The sequence below is a fragment of the Pollachius pollachius genome, assembly GCF_949987615.1.
Source record: "Pollachius pollachius genome assembly, chromosome: 3".
In the NCBI taxonomy this organism is placed as follows: domain Eukaryota; kingdom Metazoa; phylum Chordata; class Actinopteri; order Gadiformes; family Gadidae; genus Pollachius; species Pollachius pollachius.
In genome coordinates this window covers 48,890,311-48,917,935 of record NC_136936.1, presented here as the reverse complement: position 1 = coordinate 48,917,935, position 27,625 = coordinate 48,890,311, and the positions used below count along the sequence as shown (strand labels likewise).

Here is a 27,625-nt window from a genome sequence, read left to right as displayed (position 1 = left end):
GGCAGGGAAGCGTTGGAGTCGGGAATGATGGCGGTGAAGAAGAAGGGACAACTTTTGTAGTGTACATTGGACGCCAAAAAGGACAATCGTTCGGTGACCAGCACGATGAAACCAATGGGAGGTGAGAGGCTGGACAGTGGTGAGTACTTGTGCGCTTGGACACGCGCTTGGATACTGAAGTATATCTATTAGAAGGGTGCGCGGTGTTTGAATGCGTGACAATGAGAAGAAGAGCTGTATTGAACTGGTCCAGTAAGTTTGAGTTTGTTCCGCTGTTTGCTCTGTGGATCATTATACTGCTCGGTTGTTACCCATAATCAAACACAGGCTGTAGTCTAAAGTGCGTTGTTTTCGGTGTGTAACCCAAATTTGTATGGGCTTACCAGAATAACTTTTTAAGTGTGGGACCTTTTGTTATCTCGCGTGCAGAGTTTGTCGTGTGGCGTTAACCATTGATTAGACGAGGTAAACTAAACAAATAGAAGTCTAAGGTTTGTTTATTTTCAAATTGTACTGACTGTTGTCTCCTGTGTGTGTGTGTGTGTGTCTGTGTGTCTGTGTGTCTGTGTGTGTTAGTTGAGACAACGCTCCGACGAGGCTACGCCGGACCCGGTTTCGTATAAAGGAGGGAAAGTACTTTACCAACAAATTGGGGAATACCAACCTCTCTTTAACCAAAACCGCGGTTTTACTTAGACCGCGGGCACATCATCTCTGATTGGACTGCGAACTACATCTGAGGAAAATGCTGAAAGCCGAGAGTAAAGGGGACAGGACGCTGCGGAGCGCGTCGCCCCATAGAAACGCATACAAGTCGGACTTCCATGCCATCAAATGCAATTTTGACGGGACAAAGTCGGATGGCGCTACTAAGTCATATGCAAATGGCTCAAGTGATACCAGGGAGGACTCGAGGGGGAGGCCTTTCGGCAATCGGGTGAACAAGATCAAGAACATATTCCTACAGATGGATGGCCAACAAGAGCCTCAAGAAGTAGTCAAGACATCGTTAAAAACTGAGATTCCGCTGTCTCCCATATCCCAAACTAAAGTGCAGTTTCCTGTGGGCACGCAAAAAACTAATTTCAGCAACGCGACAAGCCCAGAACCATCACACAGTTTAGATAAACCCCCCAAGGGAGAAGATGTGGAGATTGACAAAGTGGCTCTGGCGCAGAAGTTCTCCTCCACCAGAAAGCTCTTTGAACGAGGAATCAAAGACCCGCCCACCACCGACAAGTCCACCACCAGGACAGTGAGCCGAGTGTCCCTGGGCAGCGTGCCCGACGATGGAAAGGCTTCAAGGAGAGTCTCGGAGAGCAGCCTCAGACCAGAGCAGACCTCCACGCCAGCGAGCAAACACCAACCAGACGAGAAGGCGGACGCGGAGGCGAAGGGGAAGCCTGCGTCCCGGGCCTCGCTGAACGCCGGCCCCGTCTCCCGACGCCTGGACGGCTACACGGGCAGCAACGACGGTGACGACTCCAACAGAGCCGGCGCTAAAGCCAGCACGGCGGCGGCGGCGGCGCCCCCCGCTGGGAAAGAGGCAACCAGCACCAACTCGTCGCCAGCCAGCGACACCCCCAACAAGTGCACATCCCCGAGTGCCAGCGTGGCGACCAAAGTCCCGTCCCCAGTGGTCACGGCGACCCTCAGAACAACGTCAACGTCCACAACCGCAGCCGGCAAACCCAGCTCCGTGACGACAGAGTCCACGGATAAGCCCGCCTCCCCCGAGCAGACCCCGCCCCCCGGGTCAGGCTACAAGCCGTCCTCCAGGGAGGGCGTCGGATCACCCCCTGCTAGGGGGGACGTCCTCCAAGGTCGGACCTCCGCCCTGCCCTCCAGAGACCAGAAGCAGAAGTCGGCGTCGGCCACCAGCGGCTCCCAAGGCCCTGTCCCCAAGCGGTCGGACGGCGGGGTCGGGGGTGGACCTGGAGGTCTGAGCCCCCCCAGGGACAAGCCCTCCGGTGCCGCACCCCTGCCCGGGTCCAGGGGCGTGGTGCGGGCGGAGCTGGTGGTGGTCCAGAACGAGTCGTCGGACAGTGAAGGAAACGAGGATGAGGAGAGCGGGATTGAGGAGGTGAAAGCGCCGCAGGGCCCGAGAGCCGCCGCCGCCGCCGCCAACGCCGTCACTCACTCGGTGTCGGCGGATCACCTCGGCCGCAGCCCTGGGGGGTCCGGCGGGGTGAGGGAGGAGGGGAGGGAGGTCCGACCCTCACTGGAGGAAGCGGATATCAGGAGAGAGTCGGCGGAGGAGGTGCAGGAGAAGAAGGTTTCAGAGGAGCGGAGGGGAGAGGCTTCGAGGCGGAGGGCGGAAGAGGAGCACGAGGGAGAAGGCGAACAGGAAGAGGAACTTGTGGAGGAGGAAGAGGAGGGGGGTGAGGAAGATGGCGAACAGGAAGAGCAGGGGGGCCAGCGGGAGGAAGGCCGGGTCTCCCCCGGGGTGTACGGGATCGAGAACGCGGCGTTTGATGACGACAGGGATGTAGACCAGGTCCTCAGGGAAGACCCAGAGGAGGAAGAGGAGGACGAGGAAGAGTACAGAGAAGATGGACATCCGGGGGAATATGAGGATTACTACGAAGAGGCTCCTGGCCTGTCAGACGAGGACGAACCTCCGCTGCGGAGGAAGATCCGGTTCTCCACCAATCCCATCCTGGTAAGTGGCTGGTGCCTTGTTTGTTTGTGGCTTTGAAGTAATTGCAGCTTCCTGATAAACAGAGATTGCACCAGTGACTGTAAAATGCCATGGTACAGCAAGTCATTAGGCAACCGTGTATGCTCGTTGGGACGTTCCTAATGACTGCTTTCGTCGGCCATTATTGTGTCATAACAACAGCCTTGCTCTTGGCTCACCTGTACTGTCATGTTTTTCAAATCCCATACCGTAGGGTAGGTGACCTTTTAGGCAGCGTATGTGTCCTTGCCGTTAATTACCCTCAATACATATATTACTGCTGCAATAGAGGGAAACATATTTAGGGGCCTGTAGATGTTGTTTTCATAAGGGTGATGATTTAAAGCCATGGGATAAAGGCTTTTTGACTGTACTCTGCCGTGAAGAAACGGGGCCGAGTGAGCACACACACGACCGAATGGCTTTAACTGGCTCCCAGCTTGGCTTAAGAATCAAATAGGGTGCCAAGATGCACCAGCCCTTCTTCTATATATAGTCTTGTTGGCATTGTTGACGTGAACATACAGTCAGTCCATTAACATGGTTTCGTGATGGTGTGTGTGTGGGGGGGGGGGGGGGTTCCTGTTGATCTAGAGGGTGATGGGTGCTGTCCCCCACTATCATAGCAGATCTAATCGACGTTTCGAACATCAGTGGAAAACAACACTAATCCGTTCCCCACCACATGTTGATCCAGGCCCTAAAACAGGCTGTTATCTCAGGGTGTGGGCCTCCCCCCCACCCCGCCCTGCTACGGGGCCTGGCAGGGGGTCCTGGGTCAGGGGTCCCGAGGATGGCCGACCTGAAGGGGGGGGGGGGGGGGGGGGGGAGGACATAACAACAACAGTTGGCTGACTGTTAGAGTGAGGGGGCCGAGATGTGCTGTGCTTCACAGCTCCCTGTAGGCCCGCGTTCCCCATGTGCGTACATCATGAACGGATCAGCAAAGGCAACCGAGGGTAACGGTGTAGGATGGTAGATGCCAGATGGACTGCATTTATCTCGTGCTTTTCTAACCAGTGGCCACTCAAAAGAGCTATACTTTCACCCATTCATGCAAGAATTCACAGACCGACGGCGGTGGCAACGGTTCAAGGTGACGGCAAGTTCGTCAGGAGCAGTTAGGGTGAGGTGTCTTGCTCAGGGACACCTCCACATTAGACGTACCGGGATTGAATCAGCAAACTTCTGGTTACCAGCCAACCCACTTCACCTCCTGAGCCCCATGCCTCCCCAAGGATCAGATATAGGGTTTAGGTATGATATAAAGAAACATTTCCTGCTGTGGATAACATGATGACACTGTGTTTCCGGTCAATGGATGGAGGTCAAAGTTTAGGCCTTGGGCTGATTCTTGCTGAACGATACACTGTAATTAATAATAAAGGATCAGATATCGGGGCAAAGTGCTAAAGACACACGGACTCCATTGAGACTCGGAGTGTCTTAAGTCCCCTGCAGGGACAGTGCGGGTTCGTCTACATCGGAGCCCCCCTGGGGCACTGAGGGTCTTTTTAATGAGCTGTTCCTGATGAAAGAGAACGAGAGAGGGGGCATGGACTCTCTGTTCCCGATGGGGAGGATAGGAGGAGGATAAAAGGGGAAACCTTTTAACAGAGCCGGTTTCAAAGCGCCGGGCAGACCTGTAAAGCGCAAGTTAACATATAAATACACAACGGCTGAAAGAGCCAGAGAGAGAAAAACATCCGCGGGACAACGACGACCAGAGACTTGAACCCAGAGCGCGGTGGGAGGGGGCGGTGGGGGCACTGGTCCGGGACTCCCCAGCACAGGGAGGAATCCACCCCAGGTCCGGGGCGACAAAGGAGTCCAGCCGTGCCCATTTCTGTGCAGCCTGCTAGTCTGAGCCGGCGCTGTGCTCCAGCTCTCTGGAGTCCCGGGGAAGAGGAAGTGCTTTGTGCCCGGGCCTCCAGCAGGATCAGAAGCCGCAGTAACCCGAGTCTGGGCATGGGAACGGTTCCATCATGTGGAGAGAAAGTCCTCATTGTGAACCACAGGAGACATCAGCTCTCAACGGGCATTAGCCTTATCAGGGTTGAATGGCTGGAATGGTTTGGTGGTGGGAGTGGGAGGTGCGCTGGCTGGGTAGGTGAGTGGGTGGTGCGCTGGGTGGACTGGTTTCCCCCCCCCCCCTGGTACCACAGGGCATAATGGCCTTGTTGGTAGCTGCCATGCTCAGACGTCGGGTTGGTCACACATCTGATGTCTTCTTTATCAGTGATTTAGGATTCATTGCATTAAGATAATAATATTTTTTAGATTGTAGGTGCCTAAGTACATTTTGAGGTATTTTTAAAGTGTCTTAGATAGTTTTATAGGCCCAGTTTATTTGAGCCTATTAAATAATTATGCTTTAGGTTGGTTATTGGTTATCACGGTGGCGTGCGTTGCAAAGGTTTTCCACAACCAGATAGACACTGTAGGATGTCTAAACATCTCTAGTTATTATTAACCCTTACAGCATAGAAAAACCTGTGCTGTAGTGCGTGTTATTTCTACAGGCGTGGTCTGGAGAGGAAAGAAAACAGAAAAATAGTGGCGTGATGCTTCAAAAATGTCCACACTGTAAACCACGCACATCTTGTGCACACACAGCAATCCGTGCCTGCAGGAATTCACCGCTCACCTTGGCTGACACAGTGCAGCTTTAAGCCTAGAATTAGAGCTCACCTTGCCTGCTCCTGGAACGCTGTTACACTATCTCTGGTGTGTGTGTGCGCATGTGTGTGTGGAGGTTTGACACACGTGCGCTTTACTTCCATTGAACTCGTTCATCGTGACAAAAGGAAAAACAGAAAATGGCCGAATCCAACAGAATCTACACCTGCTGCTGTGCCCCGCCCCCAAAGGGCTTGTGACAGGAAGTGGCAGCGTTTACAGTCAGGCAAACACAGACATTGCCCCCTTCCCAAGTGACACACAACAGGATGTGTTAATGAGCACGCAAGAGTTTATTGTGAGTGAGAGACTGCACATCTTATTTGTTTCTGCTTGCCCAAGCGGATAAAAGGAACCATTTAATGATCTCTGTGACGTTATCGCAAAAGTATTCCTCTCCAATTTTATTTTTCCTTTCAGAGCTTCAGTTTAGTTTTTCGCTCTTTAACATGTTGTGGTACGGTAGCTCATCATTAATTCCTCCTCACCGTGACCTAAACATTCCAGTTGTTCTAGTGCCGCCTACTACAGTAAGGCCTAACCTTCACACGCATATCTTCGTGACAATCCTGCACCCTGAATCTTCCACCTTTCCTAGGCAATCGTGAGTTTAGAAAAGTATTGCACACTGCATACTGCTTGGCTTGGAAACCGTTTGGTTCCTTGTTAAAGGAGAGGATTCGGTTTCACTGCCGTTCCCACTGGTTGAAGTGCTGCCTCAACAAACCACTTCATTACTCCTATGTGTCGTATTATCTCGGATCGTAATCCTTTGTTGTCCGCCGTCTCCCATCTGACTCTCTCTCTCCTCCCCTCCTTCACTTTTTTTTCCGTTTCCTGTAAATCCTGGAAAGCAGAAGTGCCTCCATCAGGTTCTGGTTCAAGCCTGGAAAAGGTTTTGGTTGCCTCTCGCTCCTCCGCTGCCAAACAGGTCTGTGGCCGGCCTGTGCGGCCCTCCCCTCGGATTGTTATGCTTTCCATTTCCTATCGGAGCTGAAACTATAGCAGTGAGAGGAATGCGTCTGCCCAAGCCCCGCCCCCCTCTTTCTCTCCCTGCTCCCCCCCCCCTCCCCCTCCCCCCTCCCTCTCTCTCTCTTGGCCCCCCCTCCCACCCCAGCCAGTCAGCCCAAAGAGAGGCCCCGGCAGAATCTGGGCTCCCTCCAGACACCTGGATGAGATGGGAAGTGGGAGGGAGGGAGGGAGGGAGGGAGGGAGGGAGGGAGGGAGGGAGAAAGGGGGTGTCTCTGGATCACTGGCACAGAATACTAATGCTCAGTCTCCTCAATGCTGGGGTTCTAAACAACTTGGCACAGGGAGGGTTTTGTTTCTCGGGGGCTGACTTTAGATTTTCTCCTCGCTCTGCGCTGACGAACACGCCGTGCGTTCTTCGGACGGCCGGGGCTGCGTCTCTCTTCTCGGCCCCGGGATCGGCCTTTGTCGCTCGTTGTTGTGTTCCCGCGCGAACAACAAAGGCTTTCTAGGTCGCCTGGCGAACACACAACTAGCCAAACCTGTCTGCGTTCGCCCCTTATTGGGTGTTCAATTACACGGCCGAATTCCACTCCTTTCTCTCAAGTTCACACCGGTAAACCCCACACAAACGGTTTTCTTGCACAGATTGAGCCTCCACTTATCTGTCCTGTGTTCGATATGGGCCTTGTGCGTGACAGGGCTGGAAAGGGATGTTTGTTTCTTTGTTTTCCCCTATAAACTAAACTTATTGTATTTTGTACGTCCTGGCCCTTAAAAATTGTGCTAGCATTGTGCAGCGTCTAATCCTAGCTGTCTTTGTTGTATACGAGGAATGTGTTATCCTAGTGATTGTTAGTGCTTGGCACTTGGTTCTGTGAACATCCTTACTGTACCCACGGCGATATATTGTTGTTTCTCCTTCTTCCGACGATTGAACATCGTTTTTATGCTAAATGCCTGCTTAAATGTAACTAGAACTATGCCTACATGGTCCAGTCGGCGTGAAATAAATGCTCTGCTGTACTACAAGACGTGTACGGCGGTAGAGACATGAGGAATGGTTGGGTTTGAAGCGGTGCTATGGTGGAGGATTCCAATCCCTTGAGGTGACCACTGTGGGTTAGGGGGCATGATGATCTCCGTCATGGAGCGATGGTCTCCCAGGCCTTCGTCTGCATCCAGGGGCCTTCACTGGCTCAGCCTGCTGCTGCTGCTGCTCTTGCTGCTGACTCAGTTCCCACACTAGTGTTTCTGGGAGGCTTGCAGAGAACAGGGATTGGATGTTCTTGGGTGAGTGTTCTGGTGGGTCGTTGGAATTGCAGTGTGTTTGTGTGCGCACACATGACTAATGTGACAGATGGCAGATGAAAGCTGGTCACGGGATCAAAGATGATACCACTGGAGGTTTTCATAAATCCATGAAACGCGCACAGAAAGACAACCACAGTGAGCAGCCCTCAATGAAAATAACTTTGTACCGAGGTACACATGTAGAAAAAGGGGCTTGCTTGTCAAAAGGGCTCTTTGCGTGATACTTACATTGTTCAGAATACTCCCTAGCCAGGAAAAGTGGGAAGGTGAATCCCCTCCATGTTGACATTGTAGTCAAGAACTGATCAAGCCTCATGTTATGATAATGCTAGTAGAGGGGTTTAGGTAGTGGGTTGGTTCTTTGCCAACCGAGAGTGTTCAGCTATGCAGGAAGCCCTTGGCTTTACCTTTGGAAGTCAGAGCTGTGATCTTTCATCGTAAGTGTGGCCTTTCTGATCCAGAGCAAACAGTGCGGTGGTTCTATGTTCTTATGTTTGGGAGCCCTGTTGTTATGAAGGAAAGGGGGAGGAATCGGCTGGGTGATTGAGGCGAGGGGAATCTGTGAAAAGCATTCCGGCCTTTCAACAGTGAGCAGCGGTCCTTACTGTGATAATTTTCTCCTCCTTTGTCTTTGGGATCCCCCGCGGAGACCAGGTCAAAGACCAAAGTCTCCGATACTCATACATGCTTTTGTCTGGAAACAAATGTCTGGCCTCTCCCACTCACAAGAAAATGCTTACCTTATTTACAGGACACAATCTTCTGAATGCCCTATCATGGCATTGGGACCACTGTCTGCATACACGGGACAGACGGTCAGGGTTAGCAACAGACCTGCTCATGGCAGGATTCTCAAGTCTTTTCAAGGTGCAGGAAGTCTACAATCATTACATCATATCCACTCACTGCAAAGCGTCTAAAGTTAACCTTTCTAATCCTGCACACCCCCCCCCCCTAACAAACATTACATCATACCCCCTCACTGCAAAGGATCTAAAGTTAAACTTTATAATTTTATTGACCCCCCCCCATAATGATTGCATCATATCCACCAACTCCAAAGAGTCTAAAGTTAAACTTTCTATTCCTATACCCCCCTCCCACCTTTACAATGAATATTACATCATATCTACTGCAAAGAGTCTAAAGTTAAACTTTCTTTTCATATACCCCCTTCCACCTTCACAATGAATATTACATCATATCTACTGCAAAGGGTCTAAAGTTAGACCCTTTAGACCCTGCAAAGGGTCTAAAGTTAGACCCCCCCCCCCCATCCTCGCCACCTCGCTGCTAACACATTAACTTCTGTCAGCGTGGAGGATGTTTAACCCAACCCATCACCCCCTGTTTACAGTCTCCCACCCAAAGGGTTCACGTTGGGGTCACAGCCGGGGCCCTCCTATCATAAGACCACCAGGGGTCCGTCTCTGTTCTTCATCCAATACGCAACACTGGTGCACACTCATAGGGTCGTTTACCGCACACCGTCATCTTCTCCTGCAATGTCATGATTCATCAGACCCACGCCGTGGACGGTTTGAATGGATTTGAGGTTTCGCATGACTACTGTGGAGGCCAGACCCAACTTTGACACAGCTACAGGAAAACAATATCCAGCCAAACCATTGGATAAAAATAAAAAATAAAATAAAAAGACAAAACAGATAAACATCTCAAAACGTCTTCCCACTTCTGTGAGACGTGACATAACCCTGCCGGTGCAACGCGGGCCTACAGTGTAGACGTCGTCCACTTTCTGGTGCAGCGGCTCGTCTAAACAGAGTTAAAAGAGAGATCGGCCGGGGAAGAAGACACAGCGCCATTGATCCGAAAGCCCAGCCCTTGCACGGCAAGCTGCGAGAGTCTCACCGCGGGAACACTGACGCTACTGTACACAGGGGGCCCTCCGCTGCAGAGCTTGTCATTCGGATGTAATAACACCCTGACCCAGTCCGCCCTGGCGGCCGGCGCACCCTTTAATAATGGCAGGATTCACTCATGAAATCAGAGGTTGATGATTGACCGCGGCCACGAGTTTCGTATTTTCGCCGCTTTAATCAAGGCCGTCGTCGAGATGTTAGTCAGAGCTGGGTTTGTTGCGGCGGTATCGGCCATGCTGTTACGCAACATTTGTCTCTCTTATAGGTTTGGGTCTTTCCGTGGAATGTTATTGTTGGGTCGCTGGTAGCGATGAATCAGGCAAAAGGGGTAGAAATGCTGGAAGTTGATACATGAGGCTTTGCAGATTTTGGTTCAAAATTGATTTCGGTAAATCGTAGAAGGAGTCAAAACAAAAGAGTCAGTAATAACAGAGGAAACCACAGGGTGTAGTCTTGGATATCCACAACGCACCATGAAGCAGAATATTATCCATGTATGGGAATACTTTGTGTCTACCTCAATGAGGTCGTTCTCTCTTCAAGGGCCAGAAAGAATGTATACTTTCTGTCTATGTTACGCCAGCAGACAGCTCTGTGTTGATTTCTGAAGCGTTCACAGACTAGAGTCCATTTCAGTTCTGGGCTGTCTCCGTCCCTCTGGGAGTGTTGATGGTGGCAGTACATGAAATAATCGGTCAAGATCTTTTATTATTTTCATTTAAAATTCTTGTGGAAACCTCAACAGGGCATGAGGGCCTTGAAGAGAATAACGGTGGTGCTGGGCGGCAGAAACGCTGACCTTGGTTTGATTAATACTGACTTTTTTGAAAAGTTATGACATCTCCACGACCCTGCTTCACAATTTCACACACTCGGAAAGAATGCGTCTGCAAACATGTGCAGACATGGGTATTTATTTATTTTGAAACTTTTTTCCAGAGGGTGATCCACAGTGATTCACACGTCATATCAGTGCCTGCAGGCCATGTGTTGCTCTGGCCAGCTGTTGGCCTACTTCTTCTCCCTGCTGTGAGGTGAGATGTTGTAGTCAAAGGCAAACCAGGAGGAAGGGGTCTATGAATTTCCTCCAGTGCTCAGGCCTGGCCTGTCAGCGTCTCAGCGCACTGCTTTGGAGGCACCCCATTAAACGCCGCATTTCATGTTCATGTTTTGACATTCTTCGGCACCCGACACCCGTGCAGCGTTTTGTTTGGTTTCTGGTGTCCAAAGCCGGAACACAAATCTTAACCTTGGAATCAAAAGTACACGGCTTAGATCGTTGATGTGGGTCGAGATAGCGATGAAAGAGATGAATGGTCTGCTGGTGGTACCAGAGAAGAGTAAAGCATTGTGAAAGGCATCTGATTCCTAACGATCAGGGAAGCATGGACAGGAGGTAAAGAAATGCAGCGGTTCAGTGAACTCTTGAGACTTGGAGGACAAACAGATCAGTTCTTCATTCGATAGTTGTCTGTTCAGTGAATAATGCTGAACAATTTGGTCCACCTTGCCTTCCTCCATAGCGATACCACCCAACACTAAGGAATGTGTCCTTCCATCTCTATTACTACTCCATTTCTTCTTTGGGACCAGAGCCTGGGACAATTTAATGATGATCGCATTTTAATTACAAACACTTGTATGCATCGTGTGCATGAAACAGGGTGGGCTTAGCTCAGGAGGTAGAGCGGGTTGACTTGTAAGTTGTAACCAGAAGGTTGCTAGTTTGGTCCACGGCTCCTCCTAGCTGAGTGTCGAGGTGTCCCTGAGCAAGGCACCTCACCCTAACTACTCCCGACGAGCTGGCTGTTGCATTGCATGGTTGACCCCGCCGTCGGTGTGTGAATGGTTGTTTCGATTTAAAGTGTTGCTTTGGATAGAAGCATCTGCTAAATGCCCTGAATGTAAATTTGAATGTAAACCGATTTCAATGCATGCACTTTCAATTGTTCCTTGGCAGGTCTTCAACACTTACTCCAACGAGGATTACGACCGGCGTAACGATGACGTGGACCCGGTGGCCGCCTCTGCCGAGTACGAGCTGGAGAAGAGGGTGGAGAAGATGGATGTCTTCCCCGTGGAGATCGAGAAGGGTACGTCTAAAAATGTTTGGAGCGGTTATTTTCAAATAACTAAATGCAAGCTTGTCAGTTGGTGGAGGTTGAACTTGAGCCTGGTATTTGGGTCGACTTAGCTCAGGAGGAAGGGCGGGTTGACTTATAACGAGAAGGCCGTTAGTTTGATCCCTGGCTCCTCTGAGTGTCAAGGTCTCCCTTAGCGAGACCCCTCACCCTAAGTGCTCCTGACGAGCTGGCTGTCGCCTTGCGTGGTTGGCTCCACCGTCGGTGTGAATGGTTGAAAGTAAAAGCGCCGTGAATGTAAATGTAAATGGTTCTCTGTGGTTAAACCCTCTCCTCAGGAGAGAACGGGCTGGGCATCAGCATCATAGGAATGGGTGTCGGAGCCGATCAGGGGCTGGAGAAGCTGGGCATCTTCGTGAAGACCATCACAGAGCAGGGAGCGGCCGAACGGGACGGGAGGTGAGCCGCTACCACTACTGACGCGCATCGCACCACTGCTGTTTACAATAAGTGTATTCCCTGCTGAAACCGCAAATCTTGAATGGCAGCAGATGCGATGCATTACCGCGGTATGTATGTATGCAGGGCTTTTGGCTTATCTCTCCCCGGGCAGTTTACAAAACAAGAAACTGTATTTTTAACCTTCTGAAGCAGCAAAAGACAACAAAAGTCTACTGTTGGTTTCCCAGAGAGAGACGTCCTCTGTGGTGTTTTCCAGCTGGCTGATGCCTCAATTTAACAACCCCTGCGCTGTTTTGAAACATCTCTCTTTCCTGCATCTCTCCAGGATCCAAGTGAACGACCAGATAGTGGAGGTGGACGGGACCAGTCTGGTGGGGGTCACTCAGCTCTTTGCGGCCACGGTCCTCAAGAACACGCAAGGCACCGTGGGGTGAGATCACAGTCTATACCCGTCTCTATCCCTGGTTCACAAACCACGGCTCACAATGATCTCCCTGACCTGTTTGTGAAGCCGTGGTGGAAGAGACTAAAATGTGGTCCCTCTGTGGTGTTTGGATGGCAAATAAAATCTGCCAACACCCTAAGTCTCGCTCAGAAACCTTGTTGTAATTGATGAGTTTCGGCCGTACAATATTGTGAAGCGCCAATTTAATTCCGGCCCTCAATGTGCCAAATATGGATAGTTTCCACTGCTGCACTCAAGCAATGGCGGCGTAGCAGGAAGTCTGCAGCTTCATTCCAGTCACGTGTCAACCAACGGTTGTCCAAATTCTTTCCAGTCTATGGCCGGAAAACATCGATGATTACACAGCGCTAGATTAGATAAGATTCAGATTGGCCCGAAGTAGCCCACAGTTCTGCTCACACAGTTAGAGATGCATAGTTATAATGACACGTGACATATTAATAATAATATTTAATATGACACCATATCCCCAGAGAGAAAGGACCGTTTGTTATTCAACTGCGACAGAGGTCGAGGTGGCCAATCGTGGCCCATGTGAATGATTGACCGTAGGCAAATGAAACCAACACAGTGGCACAGTGTACCTAGCAGGCTCTTTCATACGGTCGCTGCTGGCTGGCAAAGAAAGCTGTAGACCTCTGGCCGTCCCTGCCGTGTATTCATCGGAACGCCGCCCTAACTGACGCACCGCGTCCCAACACACCAGGTTCCTGATAGGCCGGGAGAAGGCCGGAACGCAGAGTGAGGTGGCCCGCCTGATCAGCGAGACCCTCGAGCAGGAGAAGCATCAGCTGCACCAGCAGCACCTGGAGGACACCTATGAGCAGTCCACAGAGGAGGTGAGTCCCCAGGCTGGAGTCCCTGGGCCCCCTCTAGGCCCCTAACTAGCTTCCCCATCGCTGTCCATCCAGGAACCGAAGTCACCGTTTGTTGCAGGCCAGGCGGTCAGTGTAAACATCGGTGGTGGGTGCGGGTTTGAGCCGCAGCCTCGCTGTCGGAGACAGAGAATTTATTTGGCTTTAAAAGGCAAACCTCAAGAACAAGCCTTTGTTAATGTTTCGCTGAGAGTAGGGAGGGTTCGATGGAACAACTCAGTATGAGCAAAATGATGTAATATGTCGAGACAATGATAGTTAAAGGAGACATATTATGGTGTTTTTCCAACGAGAAAACATAGTATTTCAATTCCAGAAAACATGTTTTTGAAGCTGTTTGCCGGAAATAGCTTTTAGGAAAAAAAAAATTGCATACCGCTATTCCCCTCTGTTTCAGTCCCTTCAGAATGCGCTGTTTCTGGTGTCTGTAGCTTTAATGCAAATGAGCTGCTGCCCATTGACCAATGAGCTTTCAGACTGAACCAGAGCATGGAGGAGAAGGGATTGTTGCCGTTTGCAGACTCCTGGAGCTCTATATCTATATAATATAATAATATTATGTATAGGTATTTATATAAAATTATATCTAATATCACGGCAAAAAGCTATGTGCGCCTCGGATGATATTATGAATCATAAAGACTGCGTCTGACGTCTCTGGTACTTCCACAAGTAAAGACTCATAGTGGGGGTTATCTCGGCCATGGTTGAGAAGATTGGGGGATAGGAACTTTGGCATTGACTCTGAAGTCCATAAACCGCGACATGGAGGAGAAAGGGATAGTAGTCCGGGAGCTGAGCTGCCGGACCTGCCAGCTTCGGCAGCAGTTCAGCTCCCGGAGTACACCCGCCGGAGCTGCCGGCCGCCACCGAAGTTTCGGCGGCGGCCGGACTGCTTCGACGGTAGGGGTAGCTCGGCGGCAGCCCGGCAGCTCAGCTGCGGGTGTACGATCCCTTTCTCCTCCATGTCTCCTCCTCCGGACTGGCAGCTCCGGCAGGGGGAGCTCGGCGGCAGTCCGGCAGAGAAAGGGATTGTAGTCCGAGAGCTGAGCTGCCGGGATGCCGAAGAGCTCCCCCCCCGCCGGAGCTGCTCGTCCGCTGGTCCACCAAATCTTAGCTATGCTCTGATTGGAGGGGAGTGGGGAAGTGGGAGGTAACATCCAAGTGTGACCCCTTCCTACGTAGGAGGGGGCGCCGAAACTGACTCGCTCGTTTGGTAACTGTAGACGGGGTACTTTCAGAAATGCATATCTCACTCAAATCATGTACAGACTTTTTTCAAAGTTTGTATGCGTGCGGGAGCACCAGAGACCCAGAACAACACCCCAAATCCCAGGAAAAGTGTGGTTTTCATAATATGTCCCCTTTAACAATTGGCTAACTGGCTTCCAAAAGTGGACAGAATGTATGGGGTGATTACGGCCAATGGTTGGGGTCAAGAGAGCATCCGTCCAGATCCATGTACCACCAGTATCCTCGTCCCTGCTGGAGCTCCCTGCTGGCCAATCCTCTTATCGTGTTTGCGTATGATCAGCGGAGTGCCGACCACATGTGAACTTTATCCCGCGGGGGAGAGTGTTGTTGACTCACGCTGAGCGCGGCGAGGGGTGTGGCGAGGGAGCGGTTCACTAACGGGCGGTGATGTCATCGTGGTTCCAGGAAGAGCACTACGAGGAGGAAGACCCCATAGAGCAGGAGGAGCAGGAGGAGGAGGAGGAGGAGGAGATCCTGGGCTCCAGCTTCTGCGTCGGAAGGAACGAGGAGTTGCTGGAGCTTCCCGACAGCGAGGCGTTGTTCCTGCCCGGCAACATGGACTCATCTCAGCTGGCCTTCAGGTTCAAGGAGGTACAGCGTCTTCAAGGCTTTCGTTGTGTTTTAATTCATAGCCATCGCCTTATCAATCATTTACCCTTGGGAGTGCTTGAATGGGTGTCGTGTTAATGATTGATATCTCTGTACCCATCCTGTACCTCAGCTCCAACTCAAACATGGCATGGTGATGACTGAAGTAAACCAACTAAAAGAGCAGGTATGATATCAAGAGTTCTATACGTATGATCATCAATGACTGGAGTGAGTGAGTGAGAGATGGGAGTGAGTGATTGAGAGATCTGAGTGAGTGAGTGAGAGATCTGAGTGAGTGATTGAGAGATCTGAGTGATTGAGAGATCTGAGTGATTGAGAGATCTGAGTGATTGAGTGAGAGAGAGATCTGAGTGAATGAGTGAGAGAGAGATCTGATTGAGTGCGTGAGAGATCTGAGTGAGTGAGTGAGAGATGTGAGTGAGTGAGAGATGTGAGTGAGTGAGAGATCGGAGTGAGTGAGTGAGAGATCGGAGTGAGTGAGTGAGAGATCTGAGTGAGTGATTGAGAGATCTGAGTAATTGAGAGATCTGAGTGATTGAGTGAGAGAGAGATCTGATTGAGTGAGTGAGAGATCTGAGTGATTGAGTGAGTGAGAGATCTGATTGAGTGAGTGAGAGATCTGAGTGAGTGAGTGAGAGAGCTGAGTGAGTGAGTGAGAGATCTGAGTGAGTGAGTGAGAGATCTGAGTGAGTGAGTGAGAGATCTGAGTGAGTGAGTGAGAGAGCTGAGTGAGTGAGTGAGAGAGCTGAGTGAGTGAGTGAGAGATCGGAGTCAGTGAGAGATCTGAGTTGGTGAGTGAGTGAGAGTGAGTGAGAGATCGGAGTGAGTGAATGAGAGACAGATCGGAGTGAGTGAATGACAGAGAGATCGGAGTGAGTGAGTGAGTGATCGCTCGATCGACTCCTAGCACCAAGCTGTTTTACCCTCAAACCCATTTAGCTGAGCGAGTCCGAGGAGGACCGATCGCTGTGGAGCGAGCGAGAGGCGGCGCTGGTGCTGAAGATCGAGCAGAACAATGAGAAGATCCTGCAGCTGGAGGGCTACTGGCTGGAGGCCCAGGGCCTGTGCAAGACGGTCAACGAGCACCTGGCCGACAGCCAGAGCCAGCACGACGCCCTGGACAAAAAGTACAACAAGGCCAAGAAGCTGCTCAAGGACTACCAGCAGAAGTGAGTGGTCGTGTTGTGGTCCAGACGGTGGATGTGTGATCATCACCGGCTTTTGCTTTCACTTTCACTTTGGTCGAGTGAGTCACGCACGTAACACAGATGGAGACGGGAAGTGTGTTGGGTGACACATCGAGGCCCGGCCTGATGGAATTCTTTATTTGTTTATTTGTTCAATCACGATGCACATAGGATTGGGCTTGCTCCAATACAACTGGGAATATCGTTTCGGAAAGTCAGCTTTACTTACGTGGTTTTAACTGTGCCTCTGTCTCATACTTGCGTTATTTTAACTGTGACGTTGTCTCATACTTACGTTGTTTTAAATGGGCTGTTGTCTCGGATTGGTTCTCCCTCTTGGAAAGAATGTGCATCCTAATATTTACATTATATGAGGGAAGCAGTGATGGTGGTCGGGGGGAATTGGGTCAAGAGCTGAACTTCACTAAGATAAGTAGCGTTCTTAGCGGGTCAAGACGCTTGACCTTGTTCAAGCTCATTTACAGCATGTCCCCAGAGACAAATTACCTTGACTCCACTACGGAGACGCTTTCCAACTCATTTGTCCTGAGGCGAAGAGCAGCCAACGACCACGATGTGAACCCGCATTCCCCCTTTGTGTCTTCCTCCAGGGAGATCGACTTTGTGAAGAAGGAGGAAGAGATGAAGAAGGCTCTGGAGGAGAAGGACGCGTGGTACAGAGAGCAGATGGAGAGCCTTCAGGAGAGGGTACGCTAAAGAACCAAAACGAATCGAAAAACGTCCCACTACCGAAACACTTGAGTTGTTCAGCGTTCATCTAGACTCTGCATTGCCTCCCCCCTTACCCCTCCCCCACCCCTCTTACACACTTATTTTATGTTGTACGTCAATGCACCTAAAAATAGTAGTTAGCATGGTGTAGCGTCGTATCCTAGCTTTCTTAGTTGTATACGGGGAATGGGTTAACCTAATGATTATTAGTGCTTGCCACTTGGTCCTATGAACATCCTTACTGTACCGACGGCGATATGTTGTTTCTTTTTCTGACAAATGTACTTATTGTCAGTCACTTTGGATGAAAGCGTCTGCTAAATGCCCTGAATTTAAATGAGCATGACGATCCTAAAACGAGTGTTGGGGGTGGGGTTCGGTTCTGCTCGGGTTCCACAGCTCGCGGAGCTGGAGGCCAAAGGGAAGCCGGCAGACCCTGCGGAGGCCCGGCTGATCGCGGAGCTGGCAGGAGAGCCCGGCCAAGGTACCGCCACCAGCTCGCAATCTGTCCACTCGCCAGGTAGCTGGCCGCACCTTCAGAGGTTTTTGCCCCTGAGCGTTGTTTGTATTTCCTTTGCACACCGTCGTCCACACACACCCTTCAACCTCGTCGTCGTGACGGAAGTCGAACCCGCGCAGCAGTACACACGTTGGCGTCATCAGATCCCGTCAACGTCCGTAAAACACGACGCCCCCTGGACCGAGGGGCCGGCGTGTGGCTCAGGAGGAGGAGCGGGTCGGCTGGTCACCGGGAGGTTGCTGGTTCGATCCCCGGCTCCTCCTCGCTCCTCGTGTCGAGGTGTCCCTGAGCGAGACGCCTCGCCATGACCGCTCCCGACGAGCTGCAGTCGCCAGCTGCGTTGGCTGACACCGCCGTCGGTGTGTGAATGCGTGCATGAATGGGTGAATGTAAAGCGCTTTGAGTGGCCACTGGTTAGAAGTGCGCTGTATAAATGTAGTCCGTTTACCATTTAGACCTTCACCACCAGACTGCATCAACAAGGTCTCCGCTCACCCCCTGTGTGTGTGTGTGTGTGTGTGTGTGTGTGTGTGTGTGTGTGTGTGTGTGTGTGTGTGTGTGTGTGTGTGTGTGTGTGTGTGTGTGTGTGTGTGTGTGTGTTAGTAATGCGCGATATATACGATATAAATGATTTAAAAATGGCCTACGATACAGATTTTAATTCTATCGCGATAATGCATGTTGATGACGCAAAATACAATGTTTAATTTTTGGTTTGGTGCAATTCCTTTTCACATTGCAATTTTCGCAACAGTGCCAGAATTCGTCAACAAAACTGAATGTGTGCAAAGAACGTTAACCCATTTGTACCGGCTGCTGTGCGGGGCAACGTTGTATCTAGTAGATACAACGTTGCTCCGCGCAGCTGGTACAAATGGGTTAATGGTAAACACGCACAGATGCGTGATCCGGTCTGAATGGGTTAAATCATTGGACAAAAAGGTCTGGGGCGTTGTAAAGCGTTAAAGAAAAAGGGGCGGGGGGGAAGCACCGGTGAAAGTAAACAATCATGGATATCCAGCGTGATATACATTGATCTGCGGACTGGTCCAACTCCTTCTCCCTCATCCTGACTCGGAATGTGTTAAATGCATCGGCATTTTTAAGTTATGTTTTCCAGCATACTTTTTACTTGCTTTTGTCGGACCGTCGGGTGGTGGCTCAACATGGAGCAGAGAGGAGACGGAATGTCTTTTGGATATCGGACCCAAATATCCAAAAGACGTTCCGTCTCCTCTTTGCTCCATGTTGAGCAACGTCTCCGAGACCACCTCTCCGGCTGGGTCAACCTCCTTTTGATGGTTAAAAATATCACGTAATCGACAAAAATCTTAACAATCAATGATCGATCATCAATTAATCATGTCCATCCCTAATTGTCAGTACAGTGTCTGTTCCTTATCTAGAAAGACACCCGTTTTTCCTGTTCTCTGCATCTTGGGTGGCATTTAAGAACCAAGGACTTAAACTAAGTGTAGTGCCTTTTTTTATTTTGTTTTGCACTAAAGGAAAGAAACCCAATACTAATTTTATTTACCTGCAACATTATGTTGTATGATTACAGTGTTTCACAATAAATGTTCTCGAAATGACATACTATATTTCTCTTTTTTTAAATACATTTAGCAGTTTGGCTTTCCTTAGGGTCTATGTAACCTGTTCTGAAACGGTTATTTTATGATTTTATATCGTGATATACATCGTTATCGCAAGAGGCTGCAATGTATATCGCAATATGGATTTTAGGCCATATCGCCCATCTCTAGTGTGTGTGTGTGTGTGTGTGTCCGTCCCGACAGAGACGGACTGGACCGAGGTGGTCCCGGAGACGGAGCTGCTGGACACCAGCGCGCAGCGCGCCCGCGGCCTGCTGGCCCAGAAGGCCAAGCGGCAGCCGCCGACGCGCTGCAGGCTGAAGGAGAGCCGGGCCGCGGCGCCGCGACGCTCGCCGGTCAGTCCGCCCGCCGCCGCCTTCTTCTTCTTCTTCTCCACCTTCTTCTTCACCTTATTCTTCTTCACATGCTGCTTCTTCTTCTTCTTCTCCACCTTCTTCTTCACCTTATTCTTCTTCACATGCTTCTTCTTCTTCTTCTTCTCCTTATTCTTCTTCACATGCTGCTTCTTCTTCTTCTTCTTCTTCTTCTTCTTCTTCTTCTTCTTCTTCACCTTATTCTTCTTCTCCTTTTCTTCACATGCTTCTTCTTCTTCTTCTCCACCTTCTTCTTCACCTTATTCTTCTTCACATGCTTCTTCTTCTTCTTCTTCTTCTTCTTCTCCTTATTCTTCTTCACATGCTGCTTCTTCTTCTTCTTCTTCTTCTTCTTCTTCTCCTTATTCTTCTTCACATGCTGCTTCTTCTTCTTCTTCTTCTTCTTCACATGCTGCTTCTTCTTCTTCTTCTTCACATGCTGCTTCTTCTTCTTCTTCTTCTTCTTCTTCTTCTTCTTCACATGCTTCTTCTTCTTCTTCTTCTCCACCTTCTTCTTCTTCTTCTTCTTCTTCTTCTCCACCTTCTTCCTCTCCACCTTCTTCTCATCCTCCTGCTCCGTCCTCTTCTTCGTCTTCAAATCGTGTCACATTTTGCGCTGGAGGTTTCCTGGACTGCTCCCCGGCTTTCCGTTCCCCGGTCCCAGCCCTCGGCCGCTGGGTTTTTTCCACTCGGCAGAGCCCTCCTCCTCTCAACGAGGGTTCCATTAGCAACCGCCTGGAACGGTTTGCACCGCGTCTCTGAGATGACATCGTGTTTTCCTACAGGACAGCGAGGAAGACGAGGAGCGGCAGCAGCAGCAGGAGGAGGAGGAGGAGAGGGGGGGGGGGGGAGGAGGAGGAGGAGGAGGAGCCCCCGAGGAGGAGGCGGTCCATACAGGAGAGCCTGTCGCTGCCCGTGCCCGTGGGTCACCCCGGCAACGGGCAGAGGGAGGAGCCGGCCGAGCGGGGCAAGGCGGAGCCCTCCAGTAGCCCCTCCCACAGGGACAGCGTGGAGAGCGGGGGGAGTCCCTCGCTGTCGACCCCCTCGCCCCACTCCCCCTCTGGGTTCCCGCGCAACGCGAAGAGGCGGGAGTCCAAAGGCAAGGGCAAGGAGGTCAAAGGTGAGAGGAGGCCCGCAGGTCGGGGCCTGAGGTTGACCCCCCGCCCACCTCACTTTGTTGTCGTTTAGGGACGGGATTCGGCGGGAACGTCACGATACGTTATCAAAACCACCACCAGTCATCGACCGCTCTAAATATTGTGACATGAGGAAGCGATTTCTTATTTATCTTTTGTGTCGTTTACCATTGGGGCTCGGTTTCGTCTATTTGTGTCTTTTATATAAAACACCGAGCAGAGCGAAGTCAATGCAAATTGACTTTAGGTAAATACACTTTACCGCCCTCTATAGGATGACACCGGTGTTGCGTTTCCACTAAGGCAGCATTGCGGTTTCTGGTTAAAAAAAGAAAGTGAACTCAATAGTATTGAGTGGAGTGAATCATCAACTATCCTCGGCTAATCAGTGATTGTTTTCTTCGTGTGTACCAGAAGATTTGAACGAGAGCTCTGCAGCAGCAAAGCCAAAAAGACGGTTTCCTGACTTTGGGTGAGATCCTAAGATTTTGGTTCTTTGTCACTGTTGTTCCAAATTCATATGAATGTCTATCGTTTTTTTCCTTCCCTAATGTCAATGCTAATGCTACCACAGGGGCTTGCGGAAGTCTGGTGGGAAGGGGAAGAAACATGACAAGGAGGCTATGAGAGCGTCTATGGGGAGCAGGTAAGCCTTCGCATCTTCATGACCAGGACTTAAAGTCACAATGATCAGAAGAATTAACTCAAATGTACTCATCGTGCAATATTGGATTAGATTCAAATATTCGATATACAAACGGTTCTCCTTATCACCTGCGTGTGTACGCTCATGGCATTCCTGGCGGCCTAATATAATTTTAAATGGAGTTTCATTTTCCGAAAAGGTCAATTTTGATCTTTTCCTGGGACTAACCACCTCTGACCTCTGACCTCTGCGTCCCCCTCCCCTCCTCCCAGGGGTTCGGCGGACCTCCTGGAGCAGTCCGGGGGGACCATCTCCCCGGCCGAGTCCATGTCCTCCATCCCCACCTGCATGCCCTTCAACTGGTTCGGGGACAAGGAGCGGGACAAGGAGCCGTCGTCGTCCAGCAGCAGCCTGCCCTACACCGCCACCGAGACCAGCAGCGAGCAGAGCCAGGAGCGCCGGAACAAGGTACGCTCCGCGGGCCGGGGCCTGAACCAGGCCGGAACCAGGCCAGAATCGAGGCCTTAACCAGGCCAGAACCTGGGCCTTAACCAGGCCAGAACCTGGGCCTTAACCAGGCCAGAACCGGGGCCTTAACCAGGCCAGAACCGGGGCCAGAACCAGGCCATGAACCGGGGCCTTAACCAGGCCAGAACCAGGGCTAGAACCGGGGCCTGAACCAGGGCCTGAACCAGGCCAGAACCGGGGCCTGAACCAGGCCATGAACCGGGGCCTGAACCAGGCTAGAACCGGGACCTTAACCAGGCCATGAACCGGGGCCTTAAACAGGCCAGAACCGGGGCCTTAACCAGGCCATGAACCGGGCCAGAACCAGGCCAGAACCGGGGCCAGAACCGGGGCTAGAACCGGGGCCTTAACCAGGCCAGAACCGGGGCTAGAACCGGGGCCTGAACCAGGCCAGAACCAGGCCAGAACCGGGGCCTTAACCAGGGCCAGGATCTGGCCTTGATGAACCAGCAGAACACGCTACTACTGCGTGTTGTAACGGGGGTTAGCTTGTTGACGTGCGTGTGACTGTTGAAACGGGATGACGTTAATGAACGTCTGAGAGAACAATCACACAATTCTGGAGTTCATTTCATGGATTCAATTCATGGATTCGTTAACTCAAAGTCTCAGTTGATTGATTGTAAAGTGAAACAAACACGTTGGATTAATTTGCCGACAGACACGTTAAAGCGGCCTAGCCAAATAAGGTTTGTGTATTAAACTGACGGTAGATTACATTATTCCAATCAACTGTTAGTGCTTCGTGGTTTGGCAACTAAACAGTTGAGCAAATGAAGTTAAGACAGATGAAAGGTTCAATGGGCATTGGCTCTGGCTCTGGCCAGAGGTTCCCCAGTGAAGGATTCCTTATGCAGCCGTCTGAAAACAGCAGGTTCCAGAGAGCAGGTTGACCCCATTGTGTTCTGCGTCTCGCTGGACTATTCTTAGCCACCCTGCCGTACCTCTCAACGCGAGCCATGTGCGAGAGGGACAGTGTTTACCCTGCCCTTAATTACAGAATATCCCCCCCAGCGCCTCAAAAGGGAGAAAGAACAACAGTATGAATGGTGGCTCATCAACCAAGCCCAGACGTTTCCCCATTCGGAGCAACTGTTTCTTTAAAATGAATCAACTTCCAACTTTGACAAAAATAGTCGTGTCCTTCTGTAATTCATTAGAGCAGGAAAGGGCGGGGGAGAGAGAGAGCGAGTGGGAACAGATTCAGCTGCTTCTTAATGAGTCTGCGAATGGTGACGCAGCACCTGAAACCTGGCTGGCGTTCTGTCGGAAGGCCTGCTCTCGGTTAAGGCCGACGAGTTCAACTGTAAAGTTATCTTAAAGGCGACGGTTCAGACCGCTTTTCATTCCATCCCTGGTCCGCATCGTTACGGCGGCTCAGTGTTGAATATCACCAGTGTGACAGATTTATGATCCCGGGGGGAAAAATGTCTCTCTAAACTTCTTTTTTTTTCGTTTTTAAAAACAGACAAATCTCTCTTGGTCGTCTTTATTCAGTCGATCGTTAGACTTGGTACAGTATATCGTTATTTCTCTTCACGTTATAACTCAAACGATTTGATCTAGATGACTAACCAGTAGTGTGGTGATTTGTAATCCCTCCGTGTGTGTCTTCCACTAGCTGCAGGTATGTGGTAATGTGACAGTGACTCAATATTACCTCATTTGTGGATTAAGCGCCTTGGAAACGGATGGCCCATGGCAGTCTCAGTGGGAGTCAGATTAAGAGGTCTGGAGTGCCTGGATTAGGACTAATCTGTGATTGGGACAACATTTATAGGACATAGATTAAAGTTGAACTCCGGCAGTGCATTGTTAATGCACTGTCGGGTTGTACTCCCCACAAAGAAGCACTCAAAATGTGTAAATACATTTAAACTACTTAGCAGTTGTTTCTTGAGGACATTACCACATACCATGTGTTGAGCTCACCTGCTTCCCCCTGATAGAAGTAGAGTTGGGGTCTCAAGACTTCGAAGGGGTTGCTATTGCTCTAGCGTTGCTGCGTGTTTGGGCGTTTACTCTCGTCCCACATGGCCGAGCGTGCACGGGCCGATGACCCCTCTCTCTGTCGGACTGCGGGCGCCGGCGCCTAGCGGTGTAGCCCGGCGACACGTAGCACTTAGCGTAGCATGGTAGTCCTGGATTAGCTGCAGTCAACTGACGCTTCCCCCACCCTGAATCACCAACCCTAACGTCGCCCCCCCCCCATAGCGGTCACGCTAAACCCGTTTGAATCCATCACCCTCATTCCCACCCAAATGTACTTTACCCAGCATGCACCACTGTTCCTTCCCCCCTCCTAATCCCCAACCCACTCGTTGTTGTAGTAGTAGTAGTAGTAGTAGTAGTAGTAGTAGTAGTAGTAGTAGTAGTAGTAGTAGTAGTAGTAGTAGTAGTAGTAGTAGTAGTAGTAGTAGTAGTAGTAGTAGTAGTTGTTGTTGTTGTTGTTGTTGTTGTTGTTGTTGTTGTTGTTGTTGTTGTTGTTGTTGTTGTTGTTGTTGATGTGGGGTGGCCCTGATGATGATGTGGCTGTGTGGTTAACGCGCTGTTGATTGTCTCCACCTGTTCCAGAGTGTGTCAGTCATAGACGACTGTAGCCCGGGCAGCCCTAGCTCTGAGCTCTCGGGGCTAGTGGCTGAGCCCAATCTGTCCGGCCGCTCACACACCCTAATCTTCTCGTCCACCGAGGTGAGTGTTTGTCCCGGCCCCGGCCCTTCCCCCCGGGCTCCTGACTCGGGGGGAGGGGGGTAGTGTGCACGGCCCCCCCCCCCCCCCCCCCCCCGGGGTTCCCGCCTTCCGCACGGGTTATAAATAAACACCTGACTTAAGGTGGAAGGCTGCATGTGCGTGAAGGAGGGGTGAGATTGTGTGTTTAGTTGTGTTGTGCTGTGCTGTTCTTATGGTTATGGCCTAGTTCTGATTTTCCTTGTGAGTCAGCTGTTACCGTACCTCAGTGTCCTGTAAACCCCTCTAGTCTTTGGGAATCGTGCCGTCACCGCCTGCCTTGCTCACTAGCTCTGTTAGACCGGTGAAGGGTTTCGAACTGCCTTAGTTTTTTTTTCTTGGCAAGCCGTGCCTATTTTTGTATTTTCTGTTACGCAACACCTACTGTAAATACGCAGTACAGTCTGTGATAGTTAATTGTAACAATCTGCTGTTTTTGGACTTCAGATGTTTTTAATTAGGATAACGGGTGTAAGTGTGTTTTCAACCCTGACGAGTAAAATGTACATTATTGTTACTGCTTCATTTCCCTGTGAGGTTCACATGCATGTAGAACGCCACATCTCTCGGCTGCCTGGGGCACATGCATGTTTTTTTTAATACGCTTTGTAGGTAATTGCACGCAGATGTTACCTCATTCAGCGGTCAGCTAACGGATATCATTGCTTCGCCGTGTCTTGATATCCATACAGCTGGCCTTGTTTTGTGTTTTCATAACTATAATGGTTCACACTTCACATGTTCACTACCTGAGCACATGTTGTTGCCAACAAGTTTGACATTGCAATGACTAAGCCTCCGAAATGTCACCATCCCGCACATTTTGGACTCTATTTTATTACGTTGACTCTCAGCTTTTGTTATTTTTATTGAACAGTTTTCAATTTCAATGATTTTGTGTTTTTTAGACACTGGACGACGAACCGGTGTCAACAGGGAAGGAGTATCAATGGCAGAACCGCCCTGTTCCTGAATGGACCAATCAGCAAGTCTGTCACTGGCTGATGGGCATGAACATGGACCAATACACTCCCGAGTTCACAGCCAAGGCCGTGGACGGCCAGCAGCTCATGCAGATGGACAGCGACAGGCTGAAGGTGAGAAAAGTGTTTCCTAAGGAAGTGGAAGGGATTGAAAAAAAAAAATATTGAAAATATGAAAAAAATTCGACCAGTTATGTTCTAATGTTTCAGTGTTTTACTGCCACCCTGTGGCCAAACATAAAACATTAATTTAGGGCATTTAGCTTACTCTTTTATCCAAAGCGGCTTACAATAAGGACATTGTAAGTTGTGTTTAGTCCAAGTTCCGCTTACCTCTCAAACGTACCCTCCGCTTACCCCCCCCCCCCCCCCCCCCCACACACACACACAGGCGCTGGGCGTGAGCAGCCAGAGCGACCGGGCCACCATCAAGAAGAAGGTGAAGGACATGCGCAAGGCCCAGGAGAAGCTGGAGAAGCAGAGGGAGAAGCGGGAGAAGGAGGCGCGACGCAGCGGAAAACTGCCGGCCAGTACGGACTCTGTGTGCTGAGGTACGCTGGCCCCCCCCCCCCCTCTCCAAGGCCCTCCTCGCAGGGCAGAACGTTCCCTACAAAGACCCCCGCCCCTCACATACTGTATATCTGCCATCTCCCCTCCGTCTCCTAATGTAACACGACCATGCCACTAATGACCGCGGGCGAACATGTCCGCTCTTGAATTGCACCCTTGTATTTTATTTTCCAAGTGCCAGTCATGATTTTATCTCTGTGCTGCGGTCTTGGTCCTTATTTCGCTGTTTTGGCGTTTTAATGTGTGTCCTCTAATGAAAGCCCCCCTTTCTCACGGACCCCCTCGAATCAAACCATTTCAACTGTGAGATAGGGGGTTAGAAACAAAACACATTTTTAATTTGTGACCGAAAGTAAGCCCCTATGTTATTTGACCACTAAATATCGAGATGATATCGTTCTGATTCAAAGTCACGTTGTGCTTTTGCCGATAATCGTCAGGTTTCACCATGAAATGTAATCTGTATTTTAAAAAAAAACACTTTCGCTGGTCCCCTACAGCAAGGTGCTGTACAGGTGATCTCAAAGCACTATAAAAAAAGGCCTTTAAAGCTTCAAAGGTTGACAATGTTTTATGAGTATAAAAAAGTTTTATACATCTGCCTATTAACTGCATTTACTTCTTATTTTAAAACAATGAAAATCAGACCACCGTAACATTTTATACCATACACATTTTTTTCTACTAAGTAGAATAGCGACAACATCTTATTTGCTGAATAAGAAACGCAAAGGCGACTTGTTTTGAATCAGGGGCAGAGCTGCTGTTTCTACTGCTATTCCAATCGTGCCTGAGTGGGCGGAGCCCTGATCTGTCGTCCAATCAGAACAGGGCCCTGTTACTGTAATGATTCCAGTGATGTTACAGTCATTTTAAATCTCGTCTGTCTTGGCTCACCCAACGGGTGCCTACTAAACACAACCCTGGTTTGAATATGGTTCCACGTGACTATGAATGTTGTGAGTGTGCAGGTGGTGTGTGTCTGTGTGCGTTCCCCGGCCCACTGAAATACTTTACCATGGTGTTGCCGTTCAAGCTGTTGTTAACTGTTTTGTATATTTTATAGAGTCAAAAGAAAAAATGTTGCACTGCGAGAATGTTGTCCACTTCCCCCGTGAAGCCTTGGTACATACTGTAAAGCGGCATCAATAAACTCATTTCACCTCATGTGCTGTGGATGTTTTTTACTGTACTGGACTTTTAGCTGCGTACGAATATTCATTCCATGATATTTTCTTTTGATTGACCACATACTTAGTTTGAATGATGTCCACAACAACATACATAGTTAAAACACCTACTGTGTTTAAATCATCAAAAGATACAACTTTTATTGTGCGGTCCTTCAAATA

The 27,625-nt window shown here is 50.1% G+C and overlaps 1 protein-coding gene across 1 annotated transcript; it reads left to right on the top strand.

Moving 5' to 3' along the window:
* Nucleotides 1–27,434, top strand: ppp1r9ala (protein phosphatase 1 regulatory subunit 9A-like A). The gene is given in 20 exon segments (XM_079732557.1): nt 1–139; nt 577–2,662; nt 11,486–11,618; nt 11,945–12,065; nt 12,394–12,498; nt 13,241–13,373; nt 15,069–15,254; nt 15,385–15,438; nt 16,215–16,444; nt 17,074–17,170; nt 17,594–17,714; nt 19,514–19,665; nt 20,469–20,522; nt 20,524–20,803; nt 21,234–21,291; nt 21,394–21,465; nt 21,738–21,933; nt 24,568–24,684; nt 25,629–25,817; nt 26,095–27,434. Coding segments are annotated over 19 exon segments (4,374 nt in total). The 5' UTR covers nt 1–139; nt 577–745; the 3' UTR covers nt 26,254–27,434.
* The last annotated feature ends 191 nt before the right edge of the window (nt 27,435–27,625 follow it).